The sequence below is a fragment of the Saimiri boliviensis genome, chromosome 2 (assembly GCF_048565385.1).
Source record: "Saimiri boliviensis isolate mSaiBol1 chromosome 2, mSaiBol1.pri, whole genome shotgun sequence".
NCBI classification, from domain to species: Eukaryota; Metazoa; Chordata; class Mammalia; order Primates; family Cebidae; genus Saimiri; species Saimiri boliviensis.
This window is the reverse complement of record NC_133450.1, coordinates 96,123,134-96,140,977: the sequence shown is the minus strand read 5'-3', so window position 1 is coordinate 96,140,977 and position 17,844 is coordinate 96,123,134. Positions and strand designations below refer to the sequence as shown.

General features: G+C 37.6%; 1 protein-coding gene across 8 annotated transcripts in view; it reads right to left on the bottom strand.

Moving 5' to 3' along the window:
- Nucleotides 1–17,844, bottom strand: part of DDHD1 (DDHD domain containing 1) — a 197,430-nt gene that overhangs the window by 121,335 nt on the left and 58,251 nt on the right. For all 8 annotated transcript variants that reach the window (XR_012516317.1, XM_039469313.2, XM_039469315.2 and 5 more), the window contains one exon: nt 7,032–7,138. Coding sequence is in view for 7 of the 8 variants with exons in the window: in XM_039469313.2 (XP_039325247.1) it covers nt 7,032–7,138 (107 nt within the window). In the remaining variant the exon portion in view is untranslated. The remainder of the gene's footprint in view (nt 1–7,031; nt 7,139–17,844) is intronic.

The following is a 17,844-nucleotide window of genomic DNA, read 5'->3' as shown; positions in this document are numbered from 1 at the left end:
CAGAAGGCTTATGATTTTGGTCAAACACACTTTTATTCTTTTTCACTGCATTGGCTTAGGTTATTTTACTTATTTTTCCAACTTTAATACAATGTAATAATAACTGGAAGGGAAAGAAAAGCAAAGGTTAGATTTTTTTTTTCAAAGATGTAAAGGGAAATACAGTTGCTGTTCGTGGGTGTACAACATATTTACAGACTGTACCTATTTTTAAATTGTAAAAGTGGAAGGTATGACTACCATGCTGATGTAAAAATACTTCAAATATCATTTTAATGCATTTCCAAAAAAAGTTTTTACTGTGAAATACAGACACATATATATGAAGGTTTTTAATTCTGTATGGGCAGGTTAAAGAATAATACATAAACATATGTTCATACCATCTAGTTTAAGAATACTGCCAGTATCTTAGAAACCCACAATATATTGCTAAATGATCACAGGCCTCTCTTAGCAGAGAAAGAAAAGTAACTACAGGTAAGAGGTTTGTATTAATTGTGCTTTTCCTTATATATTTACATGTGTAATAATATTATTAACTGCACCCAATTACTTCTACAGAATTTACTATGTGCTAGAGCCTAAAGATTTTACCTAATTCTGAACACTGTGTAAACTGAAGTATTATCTGTGGTTTGCTTGCACCCCTCCACCCAATATTATGTTTCTGAGATTCATCCAAGTTGATGCATACAGCTGCAATCCACTCTTTTTCACTGTTGTACAGTATGTGTCACTCTATACCTATATCACAATTTATCCATTCTCCTTTTAGAGTCATTTGGGTTGTTTCTAGTTTTTTGCAACTACAGATAAATCAGGATCCCAAATAACACTGTATTACATGTCTCCTGGTGCACATGTTTAAGAGTTTCTTTAGAGTAAATCTCTAAGAGGTAAAACTACTGTGTCAAAGAGTACATTTATGGTCAACTTAAATCTTCCAAAGTGACTTTACCAAGTTTCATTCCCACCAATAGTGAATGAAAACCCTCACTGTCACACAATGCCAACAACACTTGATATTGTCACTTTTTTTTTATTGCATTTTAGGTTTTGGGATACATGTCAAGAACATGCAAGATTGTTGCATAGGTACACACATGGCAGTGTAATGTGCTGCCTTCCTCCCCATCACCTATATCTGGCATTTCTCCCTATGCTATCTCCCCCAACTCCCCACCCGCCGCTGTCTCTCCCCTATTTCTCCCCTACAGACCCCAGTGTGTGATGCTCCCCTCCCTGTGTCCATGTGTTCTCATTGTTCAACACCCACCTATGAGTGAGAACATGTGGTGTTTGATTTTCTGTTCTTGTGTCAGTTTGCTGAGAATGATGGTTTCCAGGTTCATCCATGTCCCTACAAAGGACATGAACTCATCGTTTTTGATGGCTGCATAATATTCCATGGTATATATGTGCCAGATTTTCCCTGTCCAGTCTATCATCGATGGGCATTTGGGTCGGTTCCAGGTCTTTGCTATTATAAACTGTGCTGCAATGAACATTCGTGTGCATGTGTCTTTATAGTAGAATGATTTATAATCCTTTGGATATATACCCAGTAATGGGATTGCTGGGTCAAATGGAATTTCTATTTCCAGGTCCTGGAGGAATTGCCACACTGTCTTCCACAATGGTTGAACTAATTTACACTCCCACCAACAGTGTAAAAGTGTTCCTATTTCTGCACATCCTCTACAGCATCTGTTGGCTCCAGATTTTTTAATGATCGCCATTCTAACTGGAGTGAGATGGTATCTCATGTAGTTTTGATTTGCATTTCTCTAATGACCAGTGATAATGAGCATTTTTTCATGTTTGTTGGCTGCATAAATGTCTTCTTTTGAAAAGTGTCTGTTTATATCCTTTGCCCACTTTTTGATGGTGGTGTTTTTTTCTTGTAAGTCTGTTTTAGTTCTTTGTAGATTGTGGATATCAGCCCTTTGTCAGATGAGTAGCTCGCAAAATTTTTTCCCATTCTATTGCTTGCCCATTCACTCTAATGATTGTTTCTTTTGCTGTGCAGAAGCTCTTAAGTTTAAATAGATCCCATTTGTCTATTATGGCTTTTGTCGCCAAAGCTTTTGGTGTTTTGGTCATGAATTCCTTGCCTATGCCTATGTCCTGAATGGTTCTGCCTAGGTTTTCTTCTAGGGTTTTTATGGTGTTAGGTCTTATATTTAAGACTTTAATCCATCTGGAGTTAATTTTAGTGTAAGGTGTCAGGAAGGGGTCCAGTTTCTGCTTTCTGCACATGGCTAGCCAGTTTTCCCAATACCATTTATTAAACAGGAACTCCTTTCCCCTTTGCTTGTTTTTGTCAGGTTTGTCAAAGGTCGGATGGTTGTAGGTTTGCGGTGTTGCCTCCAAGGCCTCTGTTCTGTTTCATTGGTCTTTATCTCTGTTTTGGTACCAGTACCATGCTGTTTTGATTACTGTAGCCTTGTAGTATAGTTTGAAGTCTGGTAGTGTGATGCCTCCCACTTTGTTCTTTTTGCTTAGAATTGACTTGACTAAGGTGGTTTTTCTCCAGTTCTGTGAAAAAGGTCATTGGTAGCTTGATGGGAATAGCGTTGAATCCATAAATTACTTTGGGCCGTATGGCCATTTTCACAATACTGATTCTTCCTAACCATGAACATGGAATGTTTCTCCATCTGTTTGTGTCCTCTCTTATTTCGCTGAGCAGTGATTTGTAGTTCTCCTTGAAGAGGTCCTTTACATCCTTTGTTAGTTGTATTCCCAGATACTGTATTCTCTTTGTAGCAATTGTGAATGGCAGTTCATTCTTGATTTGGCTCTCTTTAAGTCTGTTATAGATGTATAGGAATGCTTGTGATTTTGGCACATTGATTTTGTATCCTGTGACTTTGCTGAAGTTGCTTATGAGTTTCAGGAGATTTTGGGCTGAAACAATGGGGTCTTCTAGACATACAATCATGTCGTCTGCAAATAGAGACAATTTGACTTCCTCCTTTCCTATTTCAATACGCTTTTATCTCTTTTTCTTGCCTGATTGCTCTGGCTAGAACTTCCAATACTATATTGAATAGGAGTGGTGAGAGAGGGCATCCTTGTCTAGTGCCAGATTTCAAAGGGAATGCTTCCAGTTTTTGCCCATTCAGTATAATATTGGCTGTTGGTTTGTTGTACATAGCTTTTATTATTTTGAGGTACATTCGGTCAATACGTAGTTTGAGGGTTTTTTAGCATAAAGGGCTGTTGAATTTTGTCAAAGGCCTTCTCTGCATCAATTGAGATAATCATGTGGTTTTTGTCTTTGGTTCTGTTTATGTGGTGAATTACGTTATAGACTTGTGTATGTTCAATCAGCCTTGCATCCCCGGGATGAAGCCTACTTGATCATGGTGGATAAGCTTTTAGATGTGCTGTTGCAATCGGTTTGCCAGTATTTTATTGAAGATTTTTGCATCTGTGTTCATCATGGATATTGGCCTGAAGTTTTCTTTCCTTGCTGAGTCTCTGCCAGGTTTTGGTATCAGGATGATGCTGTTCTCATAAAATGATTTGGGAAGGATTCCCTCTTTTTGGATTGTCTGGAATTATTTCATAAGGAATGGTACCAGCTCCTCTTTGTATGTCTGGTAGAATTTGGCTGTGAAGCTTAGGTTACTTTCAAATCTTGGCTATTGTAAACAGTGCTGCAACAGACACGGGACTCTGCAGACACCTATTCAATATACTAACTACTTTTCTTTTTGGTATATACCCAGCAGTGGGCTTACTGGATTACATAGTAACTCTATTTTTAGCTTTTTGAGGAACCTCCAAATTGTTCTCCATAGTGATTGTACTAATTTACATTCCCATCAACAATGTACTCCACATCCTCTTCAGCATTTGTTATTGCTTGTCTTTTGGAAACCAGCCATTTTAACTGGGGTGACATGATATCTCATTGTAGTTCTGATTTGCCTTTTACTGATGATCAATGATGTTGAGCACCTTTTCATGTGTCTGTTCGCCATTTGTATGTCTTCTTTTAAAAAATACCTATCAGCCGGGCGCGGTGGCTCAAGCCTATAATCTCAGCACTTTGGGAGGCTGAGGAGGGTGGATCACGAGGTCAAGAGATCGAGACCATCCTGGTCAACATGGTGAAACCCCGTCTCTACTAAAAATACAAAAAATTAGCTGGGCATGGTGGCACGTGCCTGTAATCCCAGCTACTCAGGAGGCTGAGGCAGGAGAATTGCCTGAACCCAGGAGGCGGAGGTTGCGGTGAGCCGAGATCGCGCCATTGCACTCCAACCTGGGTAACAAGAGCGAAACTCCGTCTCAAAAAAAAAAAAAAAACCCTATCAAATCTTTTGCCCATTTTTGGGGATCATTCAATTCTTTTCCTATAGAGTTGTTTGAGCTCCTTATATATTCTGGTTATTAATCTCTTGTCAGATGGGTAGTATGCAAATATTTTATCACATTTTGTGGGTTGTCTCTTCATTTTGTTGATTGTTTATCCCTTTGTTCTTTGACAATCATTTTATAATCAGCTTGTCAAGCTTCATGAAAAACTCTAGAAATTCTAATTGGAATTATATGGAATCTATAGATCAATTTGGGATAATCAGCACCTCTAAAACAATGAATTATCCAATCTAAGGAAACTATCTTTAAGTTGTGTTTAAGGTCTTTTGATAGTTTCTTTAATTTCTAACAAAAATATACATGTTTTGCTAGATTTATTGCTTGGCATCTTTTTTGATGCTATTTGTCTGTTCCTGGTATAAAGAAATGCAATTCTGTTTATATACAGAATTTCTATTTCACAATCTTAATAAACTATCTTATTAATTCTAATAATTTTTTTAAAAAAATTTTCTGATATGGAGTCTCTCTGTTGCCCAGGCTGGAGTACAGTAATTATTCTCAGGTGTGATCCCACTAATGATCATCACAGGAGTTTTGGCCTGTTTTGTTTCCAACCTGGGCTCTTTCACCTCTCCTTCAAGTTGGTGGTTCTCTGCTCCTGAGCGGTCACCATATTGATAGTGAACTTAGTGTGAACACCTGATTGGCATAGGGCAGTATAGCACAGAATTCCCAGACTCAAGTGATCCTCCTGCCTATGCCTCCCAAGTAGCTGGAACTACAGCCACACACCACTGTGCACAGCCTAATAATTTTTCTGTACATTCTTTTGCATATTCTGAGTAGACAACCATATGACCTACAAATTGAAACAGATCTTTCTAAGCCTTTGTAACTATTATTTCTTTGTCATATCTTATTGCATTGCTAAGACTTTCAAGTAGAATGTTTAAGTTTTAAGACTGGATATCTTTGGCTTATACCTGATTTAAAGGAAATGTTTTTAGCCTTTCACTACCAAAGAACACACTGACATTTGCTATAGGTAGACACCCTTTTAAAAATTATTTTTAAATTTACAAACAATAAAATAGACTGAGTTCTAATGCATGTGTAGTTTTATGTAACTACTGCCATAATCAGGATACCGAACTGTTCCATCACCCCAAAAAACTTCCACATGATGCCCCTATAAATTCAAATGCTTCCCACTTCCCCTAACCCCTGCTAACCAATAATCTGTTCTCTGTTTCTAAGTTTTGCCTTTTCCAAAATATCATAAAAATGGAAGCATAAAGTATATAAACTTTCAATGCTGGTTTCTTTCGCTTATCAGAATGTCTTTGATACTACCACAGTAGCCTAAACCTAAGAGAAATTACAAACTCAGGAGTTTTTCTAAACATTGATTCATCCATATTATGTACTTTCCTGAGAACCCTGAGCAATTTACCTGTATGAATGGGAAAACTTCAAGGGATCATGTTGTTATTACACTAGAACTTTACATTTGAACCTCTGGTGCTGAGATCTGTTTTTGTCAGTAACATTCCTTTTTTTTTTTTTTTTTTTTAAACTCATTACAGTTTTTGATGCCATTTGGGTTTGATAAACTACAACTGACATTCCTAAATGACTATGGACAGAATCACAGACCTGGAAGAATCCTTATAAATCACCCAGGGAGGCAGTTTAGCACTGTGATAAACATGTGCTCCGGCATCATACTGAGCTAGATTCTGCTGTCTCTCTTAGTAAAAGTCACCTTTTACTGAGTTTCAGTTTTCTTATCAGTAAAATGGAGAAAATAAAATAGGTACTTCGTGGATTTTTCAGACAGTTAAATGAGACACTCCATGTAAAATGCATAGCAGACTGCCAGGCACAGTCTGCAATAGCGATAGGCAATACAATAGCAAAAGGCTTAGCAAATGGCAGCTGCTATTATATTCAGTACAGCTCTAACATTTTTGCAGTTTATATAAATAATCAATCTAAACATTCTGTTTTTATGGTTTTAATATTTAAGGGACATAACTTTGTGTAAAGAAAGACAGATATTTTGGCTGATAGCCAAGGAAGACAACTAAACTGATCTTATTTAAACAAATGTACAACTTCTCTATGCTAGATGGTAATTCACTAGCCCAGGGAATGTATGAAAAACAACAAAGGAAAACAAAAAAACCTGAGATTTTTATCTTCCAATTATGGGAGGAAAATTATCAGAAATTAAATTGTAAGTCTGCATGCAATTGTGGTCAACAAATATTTTTAAAGTACTGACAAATCAAATTGGTGTTAAAAACTTTAGAAAACAAGCCGGGTGCGGTGGCTCAAGCCTGTAATCCCAGCACTTTGGGAGGCCGAGGCGGGTGGATCATGAGGTCAAGAGATCGAGACCATCCTGGTCAACAAGGTGAAACCCCATCTCTACTAAAAATACAAAAATTAGCTGGGCATGGTTGTGCATGCCTGTAATCCCAGCTACTCAGGAGGCTGAGACAGGAGAATTGCCTGAACCCAGGAGGTGGAGTTTGCGGTGAGCCGAGATCGCGCCATTGCACTCCAGCCTGGGTAACAAGAGCGAAACTCCGTCTCAAAAAAAAAAAAAAACAAAAAAAAACTTTCTGCATTTACTTTGGTCAAAGTTTGCCACTGGCTAAATCATTAAAGTTTTAAACAAAACATACCTCCATCAAGAGTAAGTTTTGACCGCCACTCAACAGGCAGAAATTCAACATGTGTTGCATGGTTAGAAAAATGCCTTTCTTCTATTTTTCTTGCAGCCTCTCTCATCCTAAAAAACAACAACAATAAAACACAAACAAAGCTTTATGAGAATAATTTCACATATATATTCATATGATATAAAATACGTTTAATCATAACACTTCTATTTGCTTACAGCTTTGTCCAATTACATTCCACTACACTAAGTAAGTTTGCAATACTAGGATACCTTCATTTTGAAGTTATTTTCCTAAATTTGCCATCTATGATTTCAAATATTCTAAGCTTTTACATTATATTCTAAATAATTATACATAGGAATTTTTAGTGGACAGAATGGTATAAGGAATACCTCTGTGCCATCACCCATCTCCAAATATTATCAAGTCATGACATACTCACTTCATCTATTGCTCTATTCATTCTTCCTATAATATGCATTTTAAAATTTTATTAAAAATATCAAGATACCGGCCAGGTGCGGTGGCTCAAGCCTGTAATCCCAGCACTTTGGGAGGCCGAAGCGGGTGGATCATGAGGTCAAGAGATCGAGACCATCCTGGCCAACACGGTGAAACCCCGTCTCTACTAAAAAAAATACAAAAAATTAGCTGGGCATGGTGGTGCATGCCTGTAATCCCAGCTACTCAGGAGGCTGAGGCAGGAGAATTGCCTGAACCCAGGAGGCGGAGGTTGCGGTGAGCCGAGATCGCGCCATTGCACTCCAGCCTGGGTAACAAGAGCGAAACTCCGTCTCAAAAAAAAAAAGAAAAAAAAAAAATCAAGATACCATAAAATTGAACCTTTTTCCCCTTTTGGTGTCACTTACATAGCAGATTTGTGATTAGTATTACACGATTCAGAACAGTTCATCCAGAAAAACTCTCTCATGCTATTCCTTTAGTAGTCACTCCTTTCCCTTATATTTAAGCAAATCCTAATTGCTAGTGCATTATTTTGTCTGTAGTTTAGTACATATTTCAAAAATATAAGAAAAACATAACCTATTCAGTATTATCATACCAAAAAAATTAATAATTCTTAATTTCAGCAAATATGTAGTTCAGTGGTCCTATTTTCCTAGTTGGACTATAACTATTATTTTAGAATCACATTAAAAATTTTTTTACACTTGTTTAAATTGAGCTCTAAATACAGCCCATGCACTGCAATTGGAAGACACGTCTCTACTACAGGCTACTTTCTCTATTTTACTTTGTAAAGGCATACCTTGTTTTACATATTCAGTTTTTAAAAAACTGCACTCTGCAGATACCGCCTTTTTCTCTGCCTTTTAAAAAACTGAAGGTCTGTGGCAACCTTGTACGGAGCAAGTCTATTAGTGCCATTTTCTCATCAGCATGTGCTCACTCTGTGTCTCTGTGTCACATTTTGTAATCCTCACAATATTTCAAACTTGTTCATTATTACTACATCTATTATGGTGAACTGCACCTGTATAAGATGAGCTTAATTGATAAATGTATGTTGTCCGACTGTTCCACTGACCAGCTATTCCCCAACCTTACTCCTGCTCCAAGGGCTTCCCTATTATCCCTGAAACACAACAATATTGAGATTACGGCACTTAAGAATTCAATACTGGCCTCTAGGTGTTCAAGTGAAAGGAAGAATTGCATATCTCTCACTTCAAATCAGTAACCAGAAATAACTGAGCTTAGTGAGGGAGGCATGTCAAAAGTCAGGCACACCAAAAGCTGGACCTCTTGTACCAGTTGGCCAATCTGTGAATGCAAAGGAAAAGTTCTTGAAAGAAATTAAAAGTACTACTCCAGTGAACACAAATGATAAGAAAATGAAAAAGTCTTATTGCTAAGGAGAAAGTTTTAGTGGTCTGGATAGAAGATCAAAAGAGCTACAACTAGGCCGGGCGCAGTGGCTCATGCCTGTAATCCCAGCACTTTGGGAGGCTGAGGCGGGTGGATCACGAGGTCAAGAGATCGAGACCATCCTGGTCAACACGGTGAAACCCCGTCTCTACTAAAAATACAAAAAAATTAGCTGGGCATGGTGGCGTGTGCCTGTAATCCCAGCTACTCAGGAGGCTGAGGCAGAAGAATTGCCTAAACCCAGGAGATGGAGGTTGCGGTGAGCCGAGATGGTGCCATTGCACTCCAGCCTGGGTAACAAGAGCAAAACTCCGTCTCAAAAAAAAAAAAAAAAAAAAAAAAAAAAAGCTACAACTTTCCCTTTAAGCCAAAGCCTAATCCAGAGCAAAGCCTTAACTCTTTTCAACTCTAAAAGGCTGAGAGAGGCAAAGAAGCTACAGAAGAAAAGTTTGAAGCTAGCAGGTTAGTGCACAAGGTTTAAGGAAAGAAGCTGTCTCTGTAACATAAAAGTGCAAGGTAAGTAGTAATGTAGAAGCTGTAGCAAGTTATCCAGAAGATCTAGCCAAGATAATCAATGAAGGTTGCTACACTAAACAACATATTCTTAATGTAGACAAAAAAACCTTCTAACAGAAAAAGATGCCTAGGACTTTCACAGCTAGAGAGGAAGAAGTCAATGCCTGGCTTAAAATTTTCAAAGGACAGGCTGACGCTCTTGTAAAGAGCTAATGCCGCTGTTAATTTGGAAGTTGAGGCCAACACTCACTGACCATCCCAAATATCCTAGGGCCCTTAAAAATCATGCTAAATCTACTGTACCTATGTTCTATAAATGGAACAACAAAGCCTGAATAGCAGCATATCTTTTTTACAGCATGGCTTACTGAATATTTTAAGCCTACTGTTGAGACCTACTGCTCAGAATAAAAAATATTCATTTCAAATGATTACTGCCCATTGACAATATACCTGGTCACTCAAGAGCTCTGATGGAGATGTACAAAGAGATAAATGTTGTTTCCACACCTGCTAACACAGTATCTACCCTGCAGCCCGTGGATCAAGAAGTAAATTTGACTTTTAAGCCTTGTATTTAAGAAACAAATTTTGGCCGGGCGCGGTGGCTCAAGCCTGTAATCCCAGCACTTCGGGAGGCAGAGACGGGTGGATCACGAGGTCAAGAGATCGAGACCATCCTGGTCAACATGGTGAAACCCCGTCTCTACTAAAAATACTAAAAGTCAGCTGGGCATGGTGGCACGTGCCTGTAATCCCAGCTACTCAGGAGGCTGAGGCAGGAGAATTACTTGAACCCAGGAGGCGGGGGTTGCAGTGAGCCTGAGCCGAGATCGCGCCATTGCACTCCAGCCTAGGTAACAAGAGTGAAACTCCGTCTCAAAAAAAAAAAAAACAAACAAACAAACTTTATAATGCTCTGGCTGCTATAAATAGTGGATGAATCTGGGCAAAGCAAACTGAAAATATACTGGAAAGGATGCCAATAAGAACATTTATGGTTCAGTGATTCATGAGGGGTGAAAATGTCAACATTCCAGAAGTTTGGAAGAAATGGATTCCAACCCTCATAAATGACTTCGAGGGGCTCAAGAACTTCAGTGAGGAAGTAACTACAGTTATATTGGAAATAGCAAGAGAACTAATATAAGAAGAGTGTGAATATGCGACTGAATTGGTGCAACTTCATAAGAAAACTTTAGTGGATGAGTAGTTGCTTCTTATGGAGAAATGATTAGTTTCTTAAGATGGACTCTTGGTAAAGATCTGAATATTGTTGAAATGACAACAAAAAATTCAGAATATGCCATAAACTTAGTTGATAAAGCAGTGGCAGGGTTTAAGAGGATTGATTCAGATTTTGAAATTCTATAGTGGGTAAAATGCTCTCAAACTGCATTGCACGGTACAGAGAAATCTTTCATGAAAGGTAGAACCAATTGATGTGACTTACTTCACTGTTGTCTTAGTTTAAGAAATTGTCACATCCACCCCAAACTTTAGCAAACACCATTCCAATCAGTTGGCAGCCATCAACACAGAGGCAAGACCCTTCAACAGCAAAAAGTTGCTGTGAACTCACTGATGCCTCCAATAATCATTAGCAGTGTTTAGCAGTACAGCACTTTAAAATTAAGATATGTACATTGATTTTTAAGGACATAATGTTATCACATACTTAATAAGCATCACATAATAATGTTTACAGTGTAGGGTAAACATAACTTTCATACACACTGAGAAGTCAAGTTGTGCAACTCAATTATGATATCTGCTTTACTGCAGTGGTGTGGAACCAAACCCACAATATCTTTGAGGTATACCTGTAATTTTTTGTGTATGTGTCCTATAGAGTTACTCAGAGTCTGATTTTCACTCACTGCATCCCTACAGTGTTATTTAACATATTCTTTGTCCTGTTTTCTATAATTTGGTAGTTATAGGGGCTTCATCAGATTTAAGCTCTGTTTTGGCGAAGCCACTGCTCCATACGTACATATGTACATAAAACTCTTTTCTCCTTTTGGTGATGATAGCCGTTACTGATGATCATTGTTGAAACCCATTAGTTTATCACGGTGGCAAAAGTGCCTTTTAAATTCCATCACTCTTCATTTGTTTATAAGCTTATACTTCTTGAAAGAGAAATTTCCTTACATTATTTACCTACAGTGAGGTATAATCAAATAGTTTTTGCATGAATTGAGGCACAGATAATCCAGAAAAGGCAGGATAAATGATTAATTCTTCCTTTTTATTAACAGTTTTCAAAATAACAAGTCATTAGGTTTTATACATTTTGATGTCATTACTAACTCATAGATTTAAGCATATTTGATGCATATACACTATAGTTATTATTCTTACCAAGGCTCAAATTGTCTCCTATTTTAGGTCTGTGAATATCTTCAAGTTGGCTTCCGAGTGCTTTTGAAACAACTTCACTAGTTTTTTTTTTTTTTAAACAAATGTGGCTTTTAGTATATTCAAAGAGTTATGCAACTCTCACCATTATCTAATTTCATAACACTCTCAGCACCCCAGAAAGAAACACCATGCCCATTAGCAGTCACTCTCTATCCCTTCTCCTCCCACCCACTGGCACCCACTAATCTACTTGCAGCAGATTTGCCTATTTTGAACATTTCATATAAATAGAATCATAGAATATGGGGCCTTTTTGTGTCTGGCTTTTCAGTTAATGTAATGTTTTCATCTATGTTGCATCATAAATCAGTACTTCGTTGCTTTTCATTGTTGAATAGTATTTCATTACATAAATATGCCACTTTTGTTTAGCCACTCATCAGTTGATGAATGTTTGGGTTGCTTTCATTTTTCAGCTATCATAATTAATGCTTCTATGAACATTCTTTAATGAGTTTTTGTGGACATACATTTTCAAATCTCTTGGGTACACATATAGGAGTGATAATGCTGGCTCATACACTAACTTCCTTTAACTTTTAAAAGAACTACCAAACTCTCCAAAGCAGCTGTACTACTTTCTAATTTCACCAGCAACATGTAAGGGTTGCGATTTTTCTTCATCCTAGCTAATACTTGTTAATTTCCATATTTTTGGTAAGAGTTATCCTAGTGGGTATAAAGTGGTACCTTTAAAGTGGTAGTGTTCGAGGTCACATCTCTCTAATAATTAAAGATGCTGAGCATCTTTTCATGAGATTATTGGCCACTTTATATCCTATTTGAACAAATGTCTACTCAAATTCTTTACCCATTTAAAAAACTGGGTTCTGCCTTTTAAAAAAAACTCTTACAACTGGGTTGTAAGAGTACTTTATATATCCTGGACCTAGGCCTTTATCAGATATGTGATTTGCTATTATTTTCTCCCATTCTGAGGGTTGTCTTCATTTTTTCAGTGTCCTTTGAAGAACTGAAGTACTTTCTACTTATAATGTCATGTCATCTGCAAACAGATAGTTTTTTTCTCTTCCATTCTGATACAGATGCCTTTTATTTCTTTTCTTGCTTAATTGCCCTGGCTGAAATGTACAGTACAAGGCTGAACAGAAGTGGTAAGAGTGCATACCCTTGTCTTGTTCCTGATCTCAGGGAGCAGCTTTCAGTCTTTCACTATTAAAGAATAAGTTCAGCCACAGGCTTTTTGTAGAAGTCCTTTACCAGCTTTTGAAAGTTGCCTTCTGTTTCTAATTTCCAAGGGCTTTTATTATTAAAGTATGTTGAGATTTTCTCAAATGCCTTTTCTGTATCTGAAAGTCACAGGGCATTTTTTTCCCCCCTTCATTCTATTCATGTGGCAGATACCTTGATTTAAAAAAATGTTGACCCAATCTTACATTCCTGGGAAACACCCCACTTAGTCATGGTATATGATCATTTATGTATGCTGCTACATTCAGTTTATTGGCATTTCATTGAGGATTTCTGTGGTCTGTACTTAGTAAGGGATATTGGTATACAGTTTTCTTCATGGTACTTTCATTGGTTTTTGGTATCAGGGTAACACAGGTTTCATTTTTTTGGACAGTTTGTAGAGAAGTGGTGTTAATTCTTCTCTATGTTTTTTAAGAGATAGGATCTTACTATGTTGTCCAGGCTGAAGAGCAGTGACTATTCATTGGAACAATTGTGTACTACAGACTGAAACTCCTGTGCTTAAGCAGTCCTCCTGCCTCAGCCTCCCATGGGGCAGAGACTGCAGGCACAAGCCAATGCACCCAGCTGAATTCTTCTTATGTCTGGTAGAATTAACCAGTGCAATCTTCTGGTCCTGGGCTTTTGTTGTTTTGGTGGGAAGTTTTTTGATTAATTCAAATGCTTTACTTGTTATAGGTCTACTGAGACTTTCTATTTCTTACTCATTACCAGATCAGTTTTCCTAGTTTGTGTCTTTCTTCGAAAGTGAACAGTTTCTGGAAATTTGCTCATTTCATCTAGGTGACATAGAATTGTGCATAGTATTCCCTTATAATCCTTTTTATTTCTGGAAGGTTGGTAGTAATAATGTTCCCTCTTTTGTTTTTGATTTTAGTAATCTGAATCTTCTTTTTCTCATTTGGTCTAGTTAAAAGGTTCTCAACTTTGTGGATCTTTCCAAAGAACCAGAGAAATACATAGAGAGCTTCCTTATTTTATTTTACAACTGCACACTACTCCATTATATAGATAATAGCTGTAGTTGATAACAGCTGTAGTTGATCAACCCATCTCTCATTGATGAATGTTTGACTAGTTTCCTACATGATGCTGCAATCAAAAGGCTTGCGCATGTTTCTCTTATTTTTGATAGTATTTTTTGGGATACAGTCCTGGAAGTAGGCTTTCAGGGTCAAAGGATAAATACATATGTAATTTTGATAGATACTGTCATATACTGTTTTTCATTGCATTCCATCAGTTGTACGAGAACATTTGTTATCTACAGCCTGGCCAAAAGAGCATGTTGTCAAATTTTGGACTTTCGCTAATCTGATAGTTAAGAAATAACATCTGGCTGAGTGTGGTGGCTGACGCCTATAATCCTAGCACTTTGGGAGGCCAAGACAGGAGGATCACTTGAGGTCAGGAGTCTGAGACCAGCCTGGCCAACAAGGTGAAATCCAGACTCTACTAAAAAATATAAAAATTAGTGAGATTTGGTGGTGTGCATCTGTAGTCCCAGCTATTTGGGAGGCTGAGGCAGGAGAATCACTTGAACCCAGGAGGTGGAGGCTGCAGTGAGCTGAGACTGACACCTGTCATATGGTTAAGAGCCATTTCCTTTTCTGGGAACTAGTGCATATATCTTTAGCCCATTTTCCTTTAAGGTGGTTGAACATATTTTTATTTTTAGGATGATTTTACATATTAAGGATACTTCATCTATGATATAAGTTGAAAATATTTTTTTTCAGTTCACCTTATTTTTTCTTTGCCGTATTTTTTTTCCTGGACAATATAATATTTATCAATATTTTTCCTTATTTCTTCTGGATCAAGTCATAGATTAATTTTTTTCTATTTCCAAGTTCTAGAAGAATTCAAACTCTTCTTTAAAAAAATCCCTAATACTTGTATAATTTCATTTCTTTCCCTTTTCCATTTTTTTAAAGAGATGAGGTCTTGTTATGCTGCCCCAGCCGAAGTATAGTGGCTATTCGTTAAGTGTGGAACATAGAGCACTTCGGCCTCAAACTCCTGGTCTCAAGCAATTCTCCTGCTTCAGCTCCAAAGTAGCTAGGACTATAGGCACATGTTACCATGTCCTGGTTTCATTTCTTTCACTTAAATGTGATCCAACTGAAATTTATCCTTGTGTGAGAAATGGATCCAATTCAATTTTTTTCCATATGCAAATCTATTTATCCCAGTAGTACTTGTTGAAAAGTCTACTTTCCTCCATTTTCAGTATATTTTAAAAGGCATTACATTATAATTATGTTTATTGATTGCACATCCCCAAAGTTGGCATTTGAAGAAGCCTAAATAGATTCTACTTTGCCGAAATAAAAGATGTGCTTCCTTTATCATCACTGAAAATAAAATGATAGCCAAAACTTTAGACTTGAAGTCAGGATCACTTTATTACCCACAAAGTCTAATATCAGATACTCAAGTAATGGTCACAGAAACATTTTTAAAGTTTCTTTGCCATCTTTTCAAATGTTCAGTCTTAACAAATATGAGTATATGCAAGAAAGAACATATTTTAAAATTTCTAATATTTTTCTACCCACTCATTCAATTTTGATGGCTGTATAGTTCTTACATATTTCATTGTGATATAGTAATTAGAAAGTGGTACATGTGTTGCTGTTTGAATTCACACACACGAGAGTTCATTTAGATTACCGGCTCTCGACCATGGACAATTTTACACTTCTAGGGACATTTGGTAATGTTTGGAGATATTTTTGATTGTAACATTTAAGTGTTTTATTTGCATCAAGTTAGAAAAGGCTAGAGATACTCTTAACATCTTTGTACAGGCCGGCTGTCATAACAAAAAGTTATCCAGTCAAAAATGTCAATAGCGATGTGGCTGGGAAACCCTAATTTTGAGTTCTAAACTCAGAAACACTGTATCTGCTTAAAATGCTGTTTTTCCTAAAGCAAATCTATACAGTCCTTCACAGAATCACTATCATAGTTCTCGGATGACCACAAACTCGTTAGATCACGACCAAACAGGTATGTCTACTGAATCACCTGGAGTACTGGAGTGACTGTTAAAAAAAAGGAAAGGATGGAAACAAAAATGAAACAATAGTGAGGGAAGGAGAAGGGAGAGGAGGGGTTGGGGAAGAGAAGAAGAGGAAAACAGGGAAAGGGAGAGGGAAGAGAGAAAGGTAGACATGTTCTGGCTATATGCCCAAATTTGCCTTACTAAAAATAGTAAAATATATTTCTTTTTCTTTTTTTTTTTTTTTGAGACTGAGTTTCGCTCTTGTTACCCAGGCTGGAGTGCAATGGCGCGATCTCGGCTCACCGCAACCTCCGCCTCCTGGGCTCAGGCAATTCTCCTGCCTCAGCCTCCTGAGTAGCTGGGATTACAGGTACGTACCACCATGCCCAGCTAACTTTTTGTATTTTTAGTAGAGACGGGGTTTCACCATGTTGACCAGGATGGTCTCGATCTCTTGACCTCGTGATCCACCCCCCTCGGCCTCCCAAAGTGCTGGGATTACAGGCTTGAGCCACTGCGCCCGGCCTTATTTCTTAAATATATCATAAGAACCACTGAGACCAACGGGGGCCAGAGAAAATTAAAAAACATACTCAGACAATGACCTATTACCGTGCTGTTATGCATGCACAAAAACCATCATTTCAGTCCTGTTACAAACTTATTTCAACTTCCATGTTCTCTGATGAATGTTTACCTTATATTGTAAGAAGAGAAGATAGAGAATAATGGCATTTAAGAGTTACTGTACTACTGAGGATCATTAAATAGCTGTGAAAAATAAGTCTTCAGAATTCCTCTCAATTAGAAAAAAACTCATGAACTAATTGATTTTAAGAAAATACATGTGTGGTATAAACATAGAAAAAATAGAAAAAAATATAAATAGAAAAGCATGAACAGTGATCTCCAAGATATATATACTCTTTAAAGAGATGAGGTCAGCCAGGTGCGGTGGCTCACATCTGTAATCCCAGCGCTTTGAGAGGCCAAGGCGGGAGGGCCACTTGAAGTCAGGAGTTTGAGACCAGTCTAATCAATATGGTGAAATTCTGCCTCTACTAAAAATGCAAAAATTAGCCAGGTGTGGTGGTATGCGACTGTAGTCTCAACTACTAGGGAGGCTGAGACATGAGAACTGCTTGAATCCGGGAGGTGGAGGCCGCAGTGAGCCGAGATTGCACCACTGCACTACAGCCTGGGTGAGACAGCGAGAAAAGGTCTTGCTTCATCGCCCAATGCTTCCTGTGAGCACTGGCTACTCACAGGCATGATCATCACACACCAGAGCCTTGAACTCCTGGGCTCACGCAATCCAAAATACATTTTTGAAATAAACGAACAAAAACAAGGTCCAGAAGTGTACAACACGTACCTTTTGTGTAGAAAAAAATTTGTACATGCCTAAAGAAAATCTAGACGACTATAAACTGGGGGACAAGGACAAAGGATAATGAGGGAAGATGGGGACAGAAATGAGAATCAGCCTTTTTACTCTACATTTTAGTATTTTGTGAACTACATGAATATATTTCCTGTTCAAAAAAATAAGTTTTGTTGATATTCTTGTCTGCTATTGTTTGTTTTCCCATTTTTTTCTGTACTTGTGGGTTTATGCCTTTTTGCTGTTTAAAAATCTTTTTTATATCATGTTCAATGAGCTTTCAGGAGAGAATAAGATAAGCTCATGTGTTCAACCTACGATGTTTAACTGAAAACCTCTTTATAGTCTTCTAAAATTATAGCTTTAAAATG